The 12384-nt window shown below is 43.9% G+C and overlaps 1 protein-coding gene across 8 annotated transcripts in view; it reads right to left on the reverse strand.

Annotated features, from left to right (window-relative positions):
- Positions 1–389: 389 nt before the first annotated feature.
- LOC117752581 (C-terminal-binding protein 2) overlaps positions 390–12384 on the reverse strand; it is a 97720-nt gene continuing 85725 nt past the window's right edge. For 6 of the 8 annotated variants that reach the window (XM_034570047.1, XM_034570039.1, XM_034570040.1 and 3 more), the window contains 5 exons: positions 8804–9018; positions 7253–7383; positions 5570–5697; positions 5021–5138; positions 390–2204 (listed from right to left, as the gene is read on the reverse strand). In XM_034570047.1, the coding sequence (XP_034425938.1) occupies positions 2024–2204; positions 5021–5138; positions 5570–5697; positions 7253–7383; positions 8804–9018 (773 nt within the window). In that variant the 3' untranslated portion in view covers positions 390–2023. Of the gene's footprint in view, positions 2205–3860; positions 3936–5020; positions 5139–5569; positions 5698–7252; positions 7384–8803; positions 9019–12384 lie in introns of all 8 variants that reach the window. The other 2 variants (XM_034570044.1, XM_034570045.1) reach the window with 1 other exon arrangement.

Raw genomic sequence — 12384 nt, forward strand, 5'->3', positions numbered from 1 at the left:
TTCTTAGCATGCCTGAAATATCTAGCTGGGTGCTGGTGGATGGGAATGTCTGTAATCTTCTTCAGGAAATCCTGTGAGTATAAGAACTAAGATGCAATGTGCAGTAGTGTCTCAATTGTAGAGTGAGGAAATGAGAAACGTTCTAGATGCTTTCCTGATTCAATAAGGCTGGAATTTCAAGAACTAGAGTGAATTTTCATTGAGATATTATAGTTAATAATAGTTAATTTAAGCACCTTTGTGCTTAACCTTTTTATAGGTTACTATTTATCAGGACTTGTTGGTACTTTGGCGCCCCCTTGTGTCATAAGTAAAGTATGACAGTTGCACAGATCATGCGAGATCACAGCAGGGGACGTTTCCTCATCAGAAAATGAGATTACATTGAGAAGTATTGTATCTTTTTATTTAAACTGCACTGAATGCTAAATGTTCACCTTGTACAAGAAACAAATACAAATACTCACACTAAAAACAAAAACATACTCCTGGCTGCCTCTTCTGCTATTGTTTGGGACACTAAGTAGGAGTTTCTGCTATTGCTCTTACAGAGTACAGGATGCCCCCAAAAAGAACCTGGCCTTCAATAGAACAAAGAAAAATAGAAGAAGGAGAGAAGAGAGAGAGGTTGGATCACATAGGACTATGGTTATAGGAACATTTAACTAGGCAATACAAATCTAACAGGACTCTTCAAAACTCTTTTAACACCAAAAAACATGGGATGCGCCTTGTATATAAAAATACCACAATGGAGAGGATGAGGGAAGAGAGAAAATATCCAGACTAACCAGATTAGTCTTAAATCTTTTTTTTTTTTCCTCAAAGACAAAAAATTCTGGGAATAAACAATATCTGCAAAAAAGTGTTTTTCCTGAGTCGTTAAGAAATGAAGTTTGCTTTAACCCTTTCCTGTCCGCAGAGTGTGAAGTGTGCTCGAAGAAGGGAGGGCCACTCGGCCTGTGCGTCGAGACGAGCTGTCCGCCATCACAAATGTCCATTGGTCAGCGCAGAAGAATCAGACGCAGTCACGCCGGCCTTCTTATTTCAATGATTATTTTTTAAATGCCCTCTTCTTCACAGCTCAGGCTGACACATCACCTCCTCTCCATTTTTTGAAAAAACAAACGTTAAATACCCCGCTGGAAGCTTCATCTCTTTAAATTCAGCTACAATCAGTTGTATAAAGTGAACGTGTTTGTTTAGTGTTTACTGCAGAGAGAGCGCCCCACACAAAACAAGGTGCTGGAGCAACCCTACGAGGAGGAGAGCCCTCGAGTGGTGAAGACGTGTAACCGCGGCCGTGCCAGCCAGGAAAGGGTTGAAACCCACTCTAGATCACTATACGTGATGAGCAATCTTTTCCTTTTTGTTTGACGAATGATAAATATATTTACTTCAATAATCCATTTTTAGTCATTCACACTAAAGATTGGAAAAGAAAAAAAAAAAAAAAAGAATTCTCTTCTGAGGCATGAGGGGCCTAAACAACACACATTAGTTACATAAGGGTGGAGGTGGGCGGAGGAGGGGAGTGGGGGAGGTCGGGTGGGGAGGATAAGGTCCAGTAGCACATGATGCCAAAGTTTATTTTGCTCTTGTGGCGTTGACACGTGGGCCTACGTTTCCCATGAGGTGGAGGGGCGGGTCGGGTGAGGACGGGGGGGCGTCGGGACCGAGTCTCGTCGGGTCATCATCCCGAGGAGCTAAAAACACTGGACTCTGTGTGTCCACAATCATAGGCATGTCCCGAAGAAAAACAACCCCCCCCCCCCCCCCAAAAAAAGAAAACAACATCATCAAAGATTAAAGTCGGTACTGAAGCCAAAGAGACAGAGAGTAAAAACTAAAACGTTAAAAGTACAAATTCCCCCGGAACACGTGAAGTTCCCAGTGGCTGACTGATGGAACAGGCAGCCGCTCGTGTCGTTTCACTGTCTCTTGGTCCCAGTTGCGTTTCGGTTGGTTCTGAGTGTCGACGGCGTCGGATGAGATGTCGCCGCTGCTCGTATCCCTTCTGCTGCTATTGCTCGGTGAGGTGCTCTCTGGTTTCGCCGTGTTTGGAGGGCTGGTTGGGCGACGGGGCCTGGGAGGGGTGTGTACCAGAGGGCATGGTGTGGGCGATGGGCACCCCACCCGGGACGATGCCCTCTAACGCTCCCGGGATGCCGCCCGGAGCCACTCCAACCACACCTGGCGGGTATCTGGTGAGCGGGAGGGAGGGTCAGAGGTTAGTGCTGCAGCTGGTCTGATTCCCAGAGTGAACATTTCTGCCATCTAGTCATACTACTGGCTCTTTTCACCACAGGAACTTTTTCAGAAAACGTTTTTAGCTTTACAACTGTTTAGGAATTACTGGGGTGGAGTTGTTTCTTTGCTGTCTGGTCAAACACTTGAGATGTGGATTCTTGTAATTGTATTAATCTGTAAATTGATGTTGAGTGTTTTCACATAAGTCTCTAAACTAAACTTAAAGACAATTGAACAATTTGTTGCTTCCACAGAATATACTGTATATAAAGATGGACGACATGACAGCTCCCAAAAAAGTGAAGCCAAATAATCTTGATCGCCCCCCTGGTGGCTGGCTGGCTACTTTTCAGTTTAAGAGTTTCTGTTAATTTCCATAGTTCTTATCACACTGATGTTCAAATATTCCTTCTTTTTCTGTAAGTTTGTTTTTCATTAGTTATTTTACGGTATAAAAATGTGGTGAAACGCCATGATGGACAGCTGACACTGAGTTGTGATTGGTCGATACCGCTGCTTCACATCATTGTACAACGGGAGGAAGTGGAGACGTGTCGTCCATCTTTATATGAAGTCTGATACATTGAATGACGCTAAATAAATCGCTAGGAATTTTGATGATGAATCATTTGGGTAATATTTAGAAGCAAAGATTAAAAACAATTCTCATGCCATTATTTGTGAATATTCTTTGTCACCATGTTATTGACTGAAACAAACAATTAATAGATTCAATAATTGATAGATTAATCAATTATGAAAACATTGTTTTAATATGGTTTCATCTCAAGCTGTAAAATAACCGGTAATTACACTCAGGTATTAGATTCTTCTTCCTTTTCTGTCTGTGTCTTTTATAAAATACAACTGTGTTGAAAAATAATCTCTGGGCTGCTGCTACAGATATTCTATTATTAAGTGTTTTGTCAGAAATGTCAGTTTACAGAGCTTTTACAGGTTCTGAGCGCCCGAGGGGACAACTTCAAACTGTTTGAATTAAGAGCTGTTGACGCAAATCTTCACATTAAAGAAGCTGAAACCGTTAAAAGTTTCACAATTTGCTTGATAAACGCTTTTCAATAGACTCATAGTTCCAGCTCCACAAAATGTTATCTCAAGCAAAGGTTTTATTCTTTAATGATGTAATTTGTCTGAACTTTATGTTTCTTGAGATGAAGCATAATAAGAAATACACAAAAACAGACGATCAGTTCTTGGGACAATTATTTTAGGTGAAAAGAGCCTTTACATTGGAATATTCTGGGGGAAGAAAAACACACCATTCAACCAGAGAAGGAGAAAAAGAACGATACAGCTCAGTTTTAACAGAACGTGCCCAAAAACCCCGTAAAAGAGAGAGAAACCATAAAGCATGACTCCATCCATAAGACTGCAAGTGAATGGCTTCACCTCATGCTTACTGGGACATTCCAAAAAAAGAACCCCACATTCACTTCCATCCATCTCTACTCTGTGTTCAGTCAAACAGGGGGGGGGTGCTGGGGGGATTATAGAGGGGTGGGGGACACACATCAGGTGACCATCAGGGGGAGAGTTTTTATCCGGGACCTCCAGGGAAGAGGCGGTCGGCCCGGATCGGTCGTATTTACCTGCTCCTGATCTAGGCATTAATTTTGTCTTGGGGGACGCCGGTTGCTACGGCCTGAAGAGTTTGGTTCACTTGGCTGTGTGAGAGAAGAACATGGAGGTGGACATGCTGAGATCAGGAAGGGCCCAGAGGAGGGGGGGGGGGACATGGTGGTCAGAGTTACAACGCTACAGCTACACAGGGCGGTCAGTGGGGGGGGGGGGTGGGACACTAGGGTCTACAGCAGAGTATTCAGTGATTCATTTAGATTATAAAATTCAATACAGAGGAGAAGAGATGGGAATTCAATGGCATTTGAAGATTTATGTGTTAACATAGCAAGAGGGGAATGAAAAATAAAAAATACTTTAAATAAATAAATGGTCAAACTGTTTCTGACCTTCTAGCGTTTGAAATACTCAAAACAAAACAATTACAAGGGTTTTATAAAATACATGGGTCAACCTTTCATTTGCAAGACACATATTAAAGGAAATACTAAAACGACAACCCAGCCTTCATTTTCCTTTTCTACCTTTACTCAAGAGCGTCTTTCAGTTTGAAAGCAGAACTTATTGATTTCACGGTCAGATTTTCTAAAAGCTTTCACTCAAATATACTCTGCTTGTGCTCGAGTTCCCGTGCTCCGGCTTCAGCTCTTCACCTCGAAGCTCACGCTGCTCCTGTGTGCACGTGAAGCGATGTCTCCTCTGCTCTCGGATTTTTCCGTCGGCTGTCGGATTTTTTGTGCAACAAGTCTGTTAAAACATCCTTTACATCTTTGGGAGTCTTACACGGGCACCTCACCCTCTACGATAAAACAACGACACTGTCCTGGAGCAGGAGTCCAGCAGATCGCTTGATCCACTATAAAAACAAACACTATAAAAAAGACGCCAGCCTGTTTATTTTTACCAATTTTTAGCAAAACTAAGCAAAACGAGGGCAATTTAATTCGTCATCTCTACGCCTGGTTTTCTATTGGTTCGGTAATATTGACAGACTTGTTGCGTACAATAAAAATCCAAGAGCCCAGGAGGAATCTGGGGCGCCGAAGCTGGAGTATATTCGAGTGTTTAGAGTCAATGACTGAAAGCTCTTGAATAAAGATAGAAAAAAAAAAACATAAATATTTGTGAAATACAAAGAATGGCTTGTTGTACTTTAGCGTTTGGTTCCTACCTGTAGGCGGCGCCGTTGAGCTCGTGGTGAACCCCTGGTTGATCCATAACGGCCCACGGTGCCGTGGTGACGAAGAACTCCTTGTTGACGCAGTTTCGTAGGCTGTCGGGGATGCGACCTGCGATACGAGCCAAACGCACACAGTTAGGAGCAGTGAAAGACCCCGACTCGTTACAGGAGCGACGAGGGGACCAGATGTGTTGATGAGCTCAGACACAGACACACACATCAAGCCTGGACACACACATGCAAATTAAGCTCATTTAACAATCTGGATGTTTTGTGAGAGGCCAGCGCTGCGGGCTCTGCTCTGCGTCGGGGAAGCTAATGATGACATCTATTAAGATGTCCAGATTTAATAAAGGCTGCCCAGGGCCCATTGAAGTGGAAATGTGACATCTGGGAGAGAACGACGTGCAACAGGTCACATAGTGGGGCTGAGGCTGAGGGATGTGAACGAAGCAGTGGAGGAGGAATACAAAAGGATTTCACATTTTGTTTAGTCAGATCGTGGAGAACAAAAAATTGAATTTGAATGCGTTCATGTACCGGTGATGGCTCTTCGGATCTCGGTGGCGGCCGCCTCCCTCATCTCCAGGGAGGCCTGCTCGCTGTACCAGGCTGTGTGCGGCGTGCAGATCAGGTTGGGAGCGTCTTTCAGCGGGCCCTGAGCAAAACTGGAACACACACACACACACAGGGAAATAAATTAAGATTCTCAAAAACACTCACATGAGATCACACCTGCTGTCACAAATTACATTTTTTGTCAGTCCAAAGGATTCTGAGGCTTTTTCTTTGTTCAATATCAGACAGATATATATATATTTTTTGGTGCGATCAGGAAGCCCAGGAGAAAATGTCAGACCCTGTTAATCACAAATGCCACCATTTTCTCCCAAACTCTCATCTTTCCCTCTCACGGGGCTTTTCAGAAATAGATTATCCACCTCCTTCCTCCTCTTCCTCTATCTCCGTAACACCTCCCCTGGTTGTGTATATGTGTGTGTCTGTGTGTGATGTGTATCGCCCTCAATCAGTGTTGTGTCGCGCCGGAGGGGCCGAAGTTACAAAACACTCCCCCCCCCTGGTGAAATACTGGGTCAGTGGAGCATGAGTCTGAGTTTCCTGGAGCAGCCCGTCAGCTGAGCAGCCGGCCAGAAACCAGCAGCCCCCGAAGTAACTCCCCGACCGGCCCCTGAAGCGTGAGCGACACATCAGCACACGTTACCCTCGGAGACGGGGAACATGGTTCTTAGAAAGGTGGAAAACTGAGACGCATGTCGAGATGTTTGCCCTCGAGTGACGGCAGGAGAGGAGTGGAAATGAGGAACTGGTGTCAGTCGTATTGGAGACTATGCAGACTAATGTTTGAGGTTTGCCATATTAAATAAATGATGATAATTATCACTTTAGAAACATAATATTAAAAACATAATATTTGTTTTTTGAGGATTTCAGGATACTTTGATTGAAACACTACAAAATATTAAATAAATAGTACATATGTTTAAATTGATAAATTGATCAAATGTATCACAAACAATCTATAACATACCCACTACATTAATGAAATGTATATCCAATTATAAATTAATAAATATTATTGTTTTACAGTAGAATTTCTATTCCAACTCTTTAGTTGCTGCTTTGGGACAAAATCAAATACACAAATACAAAACTAACAAACAAAGGACTGGTGTGAAAATATAAAATAATTTATCAATGTTTAAAAATCTTTTGAACAAAACTGTAGAGATTTGCAAAGTTTTTGTTCTACTGAAGAAATGAAAACAAGAGAATGAAAATAGTTTAAACTGGGTTGTAACAGTTGAGATCACAGTTCTGAAGTGTGTGATGCTGGTTTGTACATTTCAAAAGATCTGTTCCCTACAAACATTTTCCCATCCTGAAAACTGCTCTGATCGAACACATGAAGAGGAAGAAGAAGAAGAAGAAAATGCATCTCAGCACATTCAACCTTCCGCCAGCAGCCGGGAATAAAGTGAACTCTCCATCTCCTGAATCCCATTAACTGCTGGGCCCTGGAGGAGCCTCTTAGAGGAGTGAGAGCCATCTTTAACTCATCATGTCTGAAATTGTTTCTGCTCGCCCGTCCGACTAAGGCCCTCCGCCTTTGTCCGAGTGTCGTTTTCTTTTCCCCCCGTTTTTAAATAAAGCGTTGATCTGTCCTGGTTTGAGAGAATTCTTCGTGTGTGTACATGTATTCACCTGAAGGGCTCCGTCTCGTGGACGTCCAGGGCGGCTCCACGTATCCTGCCCTCCTTCAGCGCCTGGGCCAAGGCCTTCTCATCCACCAGACCACCCCGCGCAGTATTGACCATGAACGCACCCTGACGCATCTGTGGTGACACATTGATACAAACACATCAGCACAGGGGAGAAGAGATTGAGCCATTTATTTACAGATGAAAGATCAGATGTGAGCGTGTGTGTGTGTGTGTTTTTGAGCATCCGTCAGCATGACAGTCAAATTAATCTAAAGCGAAACATCAATCCGCATTGAATGTCTGTAATTTAGAGTCTTAAAACACGCGACACCCGACAGATTGAGGGAAGGGGGGGGGACTGTGATATCTTTGTTGCGTCTGACACCTTAAAAAGATCCAGGTGACAGGCGGCCCCTGGGAGAAATAGCGTCAGATGTGGATACAGAGAAGACTCTATCCAAAAAGCCAGAGATGAAATGAGGGATGAGCTGAAAGATGAGGCAATGCCACCACCCCGTGCTGCTTGTGTGGGGGGGGGGGCAGGGAAGGCACAACAAAAAAGTGTAAGAGGGAGGAAGGATAAAAAAAAAAAAAAATCAAATGAATATGCTCAGAAGAAAGTAATCCCTTAATCTTGACAAAAGCTGAAATCCAGGGGCATGAAAAGCCTTTACGCTGGCAGGCAGTCTTTTACTAGGCCTTGGTGGTTTTGACACACACAGAAACACACAAGCACACACAGGCAAGCACACACACCCACACACACACCCACACACACACGAACACACACACACGTTTCCACTTTAGGAGCAGAGAACGACTGCCAAGATTTTGGGTGAGGAAAGTGTTCTTTCATTGCAGCCCTTAAGAGGCAGCTGAGGAGGAAAAAAAAGACAGTGAGTTAACTAGGTTAGGCTTTTACCCTTCACCCACTTCTCCTCGCACGCCGCAAAACTCAGGGAGAAGGGCGCACTAGAGACCAGGCCGAAACCGGGCGAGCGTGGGGGGGGGCGGCGACGGACGAGAGGAGAGGGAGATGCCTCTTTGGGGGCCGTTGCAGTTCCTCCGCTTCCCTGCAGGTGTCACCCCAGGCGGCGCCTCGGAGCGCGGTTATTGACTCGGGGAGAGCGGCACTTTTCCCCTCAGCGCTCTCAGCCCCCCGCTGTGCAGCCGAGTCGATATATTTGCTGTAGCCACGGGCTGGCGCTAATTGCATTTGACAGAGCAAAGGAATGAATTTGTGTCCAGCTTTGGTGGAGCTTAAGATAAAGAGCAGGGAATGTGCAGGCAGGCTGCGGCTGCCGCTTCCCCTCTCTCTCTCTCTCTCTCTCTCTCTCTCTCTGTATATATGCACACCGACTATAATGCTCGGTGGGACGGCCTCCAGGCTGTCAGGGTAATAATACACCAGCAGCTCTGCTTGTCTACCTGTAAGATAGCGCCGCTTTAAGCCCAGGTCAGGTCACAGCTGCTCAGTGGGATGTTCAGCTCTGTCTGGATGACACGTCTGCCTGCGTGTGTGTGCGTGTGCGCGTGTGTGTGTGTTTTGTACCTGTTTGATGGTGAAGTCGTTGATGAGGTGGTGGTTGTGTTCGTTCAGGTTGCAGTGTAGGGAGACGCAGTCGCTCTGGTAGAGCAGGTCCTGCAGGGTGTAGACGCGCTGGACGCCCAGCGAGCGCTCCAGGCCGTCCTGCAGGTAGGGGTCGTAGAAGATGACGTTGAAGCCGAAGACCTTGGCTCGCACCGCCACCGCCTGGCCCGATCGACCTGAGGGGACACGCACACACAAAGCAGATGGTGATTATTCGTGGTCACAGAGGAACAGAGATGTATTTCTGTTACATTTATATTTACCTCCCCCTAGGAGGTTATGTTTTCATCTGCGTTTGTTTGTAAGCAGGTTTACGAAAAAATTACTGGACGGATTTCCACTGAACTTGGTGGAAGGATGTGGTTCAAGTCAGGGAAGAACCCATTTTTGCATTTTTCCGGTTTTCCCAGGGATTAATTCATCGATCATAGGGGACTGATATCTGTGTGTGTAATTTCGCAGTGTGATGATCCGCCCCCTGATCGGGATCCGCACATAAGCTCCTCCACAAAATTTCATGGAAATCGGTTAAATACATTTTGCATAATCCTGCTAATAAATAAACAAACACAGATGAAAACATAACTGTCTTAATGGAAGCAAGGAAAGGAAGAGATGGATGGATGGATGGATGGATGAGTACAGGGCTGTGAACACATCATAATGAATCCTTATAAAAGCCCCTAACATCGGCAGCGTTGAGTACGTGAAAGAACAAAACAAAAAACTTTCAGACACCATTTAACATCCTACGAAACTGTGAGGTAACATGAGGCTGAGAGACGCCACGTCTCTCGCAGCCATTTGTTGTGTAGGCGTGTAGCGAGTGTCCACTCTGCTCAGCAGCAGCAGCAGAGAGGGAGAGAGAGAGAGAGGGAGAGAGAGAGAGAGGGAGAGAGAGAGAGAGAGAGAGAGGGAGAGTTATGAGAGAGAGTCGGATGCTGGTGAAAAGGATCGATAACGTTCTTTACACTCACAAGGTCCTGTCTTTGTGATGGAGTCACATCTTAATCTGAGGCTCTACAGCTGCAGCATAAACACTCAGGACACTAATCCTGAAATCTAGTCTTCTTCATGCAGGTGATGGATAATAAACTGCTATTTAAGACTATTTTCATTAGGTTTTTATACAGTAAAACTAAATATGTTTTGCCAGCCCTGTGTATTTCCACTTCTGTCACTTTTTCACTCTATATTTCCCAGAATACCTTCTGCCACCACACAGGGCACGAGCATGGACTTGTTGTTTTCAAACTGTTGGTTTAAAGTGTGGGTTGAAAGAGCCATTCTGACGACGACAGTGGTGGTAGCAGCGGGAGGAGGAATGAGTTTTTCCACTAAAACACTCCAGGTCGTTGCGGCTGCAGTACAACCTGATTTACAGTGTGCGTGTGTGTGTGTGGGGTTGATGTTGAAAATTGGCATCTCAGCATCTTCTACAAGGACTTTTTACATGTGTGTGTGTGTGTGTGTGTGTGTGTGTGATTGCTGGAAAATTGGTGCAAAGTGGTGGGTTAAGATAGAAACTGCATATTTTAGCTTAGTACAATAAATTCAGTTGAAGTTGATATTTTCTGTACTTAAAAATATCTCTCTAGCTGCACTGGAAATAGTCTAAATATTCTAAAAGATTCCAACTGTGTCTTTTTTGTCTTTAATATCCCTGAGAACCAAAAACTGAATTTCTCAGCCTCCCTCCTTCTCGCGCTGCACTAATCAATGTCACCAGCAGTGAGTGTTCACTGTCACCAGAGGGCTCAGGTTAATCTGAATTTGACTGATCTTCAACAGCTCACATCTCCGTGGTCGACCTTGGCTTTGTGCTGCTCATTTATCCACAGTCAAAGGGACATCTAGCACATCAGATCAAATTCTGTGTCTGCGTCGAGCCAAACTAACGATCATTCCTTTAATAATTTACATCATAATATGGCAAAGGTAGAAAAAGCTGCAGAGCAATTGAACTCGAGATCAGTACAACTATTCAGAATATATACTATCAAATCAAAAACCTAATATGCATTAACATTGTCACTTAAATAACTAAAGCTGTAATTTAAATTTATTTTTATTTAAATGTTATCTCTAATTATTTTCTAGCAGGAAGTAATTCATTTGGACGATTTTAAAATCATTGTGTCCATGTACATTTTCAGATGTTATTGTGTCTTTGTGTTCTTGAGTGCGATTCTTTTTCCCGTCTTGCTTTGAATTAACTTCAGTAGTAAAAATGTTTTATTGTCACACATTTTTTTATAATTTTTGCTAAATTATATTCATAAAAATGATAAAGTAAAGATAGTAAGTAAATATATTGGTTATCATACCTTCCAATTACCATAATAATCATAATAACAAAAACGTCTGTCCAATTTTATTGCCTTTTATTCACGAGCATTTACTTATTTTTTGGGGCCATTAGGAGGCAACAGAAACAAGTCATAAACACTAAACTGACATATTATCAGCTGTTGAGTTAATATTGGCAAACGTATTATTACACATTCAGCAGATATGGAGCAGCAAACTGAGCACTCATTTGAATTTTCTTATAAATTTATTATTCACTCGCTCTGCTAACTTTTTGGTCCACACCAACTGCAGACAGAAATATCTGCTTCTTTAGCAGTTACATTTTCCCGAAACACAGTCAGGTGATGATTATCTGTGGGTCTGACACCTGAATGACAACACATTTGGATACACATTCCAGCTACATTTAAACGATTGTAATTATACAACCATTATATAATATTGACTACAGCAGCTTTGACTGGGTTTTAATCATGAGTAGGACTCGTCCTTTCAGCAGCTAAATAACAAAGACAGAGGTGGCTCCTCTTATGAGAAATTATTCATCATTGACAAGAACATGCAGGACGTCAATAGTCACCTGTGACTGTTTTCAAACCCTCGGCTCCTTCTTATATCTGAAGGTAATAGCTGCTGTTTCTGAGGAGTAAAACTAATCCAGGGAGTAATAACTAAAACAATAGTATTACATCTAAAACAAGTCACGTCAAATGAATTTGTCAGAGTGTTTTTAAGAGTGCACAGGCCTTAAAGGATGGAAGTTAACTTTAAGTGCTCCTGTGGCTATTGTCCCCACCAGAGCCAGAGGTTTTGTCTGTCTGTGTCATTGCAGCCTGCAGAGTTGTGCGTCTGGCTGTGTGTGTCTCTGTGTGTGTGTGTGCAGAGTCCCACAAACAAACACCAGGAGGCCTCCGCTCTCTCCTCAACCTCCCGCTGGCAGTGGACACTGTGCTGGAGACGACATGAGCCAGGGAGACCGGGGGGAGGAGGGGAGGGGGTGGACGGAGGTGGGAGGATTGGGTGAGAAAAAATAAATTGGTGGGGGCGCTTTTCTTTGCCAGGACCCACTGCACAGTAAATCTAGGCAGATGTCTGGGACTTGAAGGGGGGAGGAGAAGGTTGTGTGTTAATGTGTGTGTGTAAGTGTGTGTGTGTGTGTGTGTGTGTGAGTGGGGGGGTGTATGTGGACACAGAGATAAGGTGGCACTCTGGAAAGGTTTTCGAGCGGA

The sequence above is a fragment of the Hippoglossus hippoglossus genome, chromosome 19, assembly GCF_009819705.1.
Source record: "Hippoglossus hippoglossus isolate fHipHip1 chromosome 19, fHipHip1.pri, whole genome shotgun sequence".
Taxonomy (NCBI): Eukaryota; Metazoa; Chordata; class Actinopteri; order Pleuronectiformes; family Pleuronectidae; genus Hippoglossus; species Hippoglossus hippoglossus.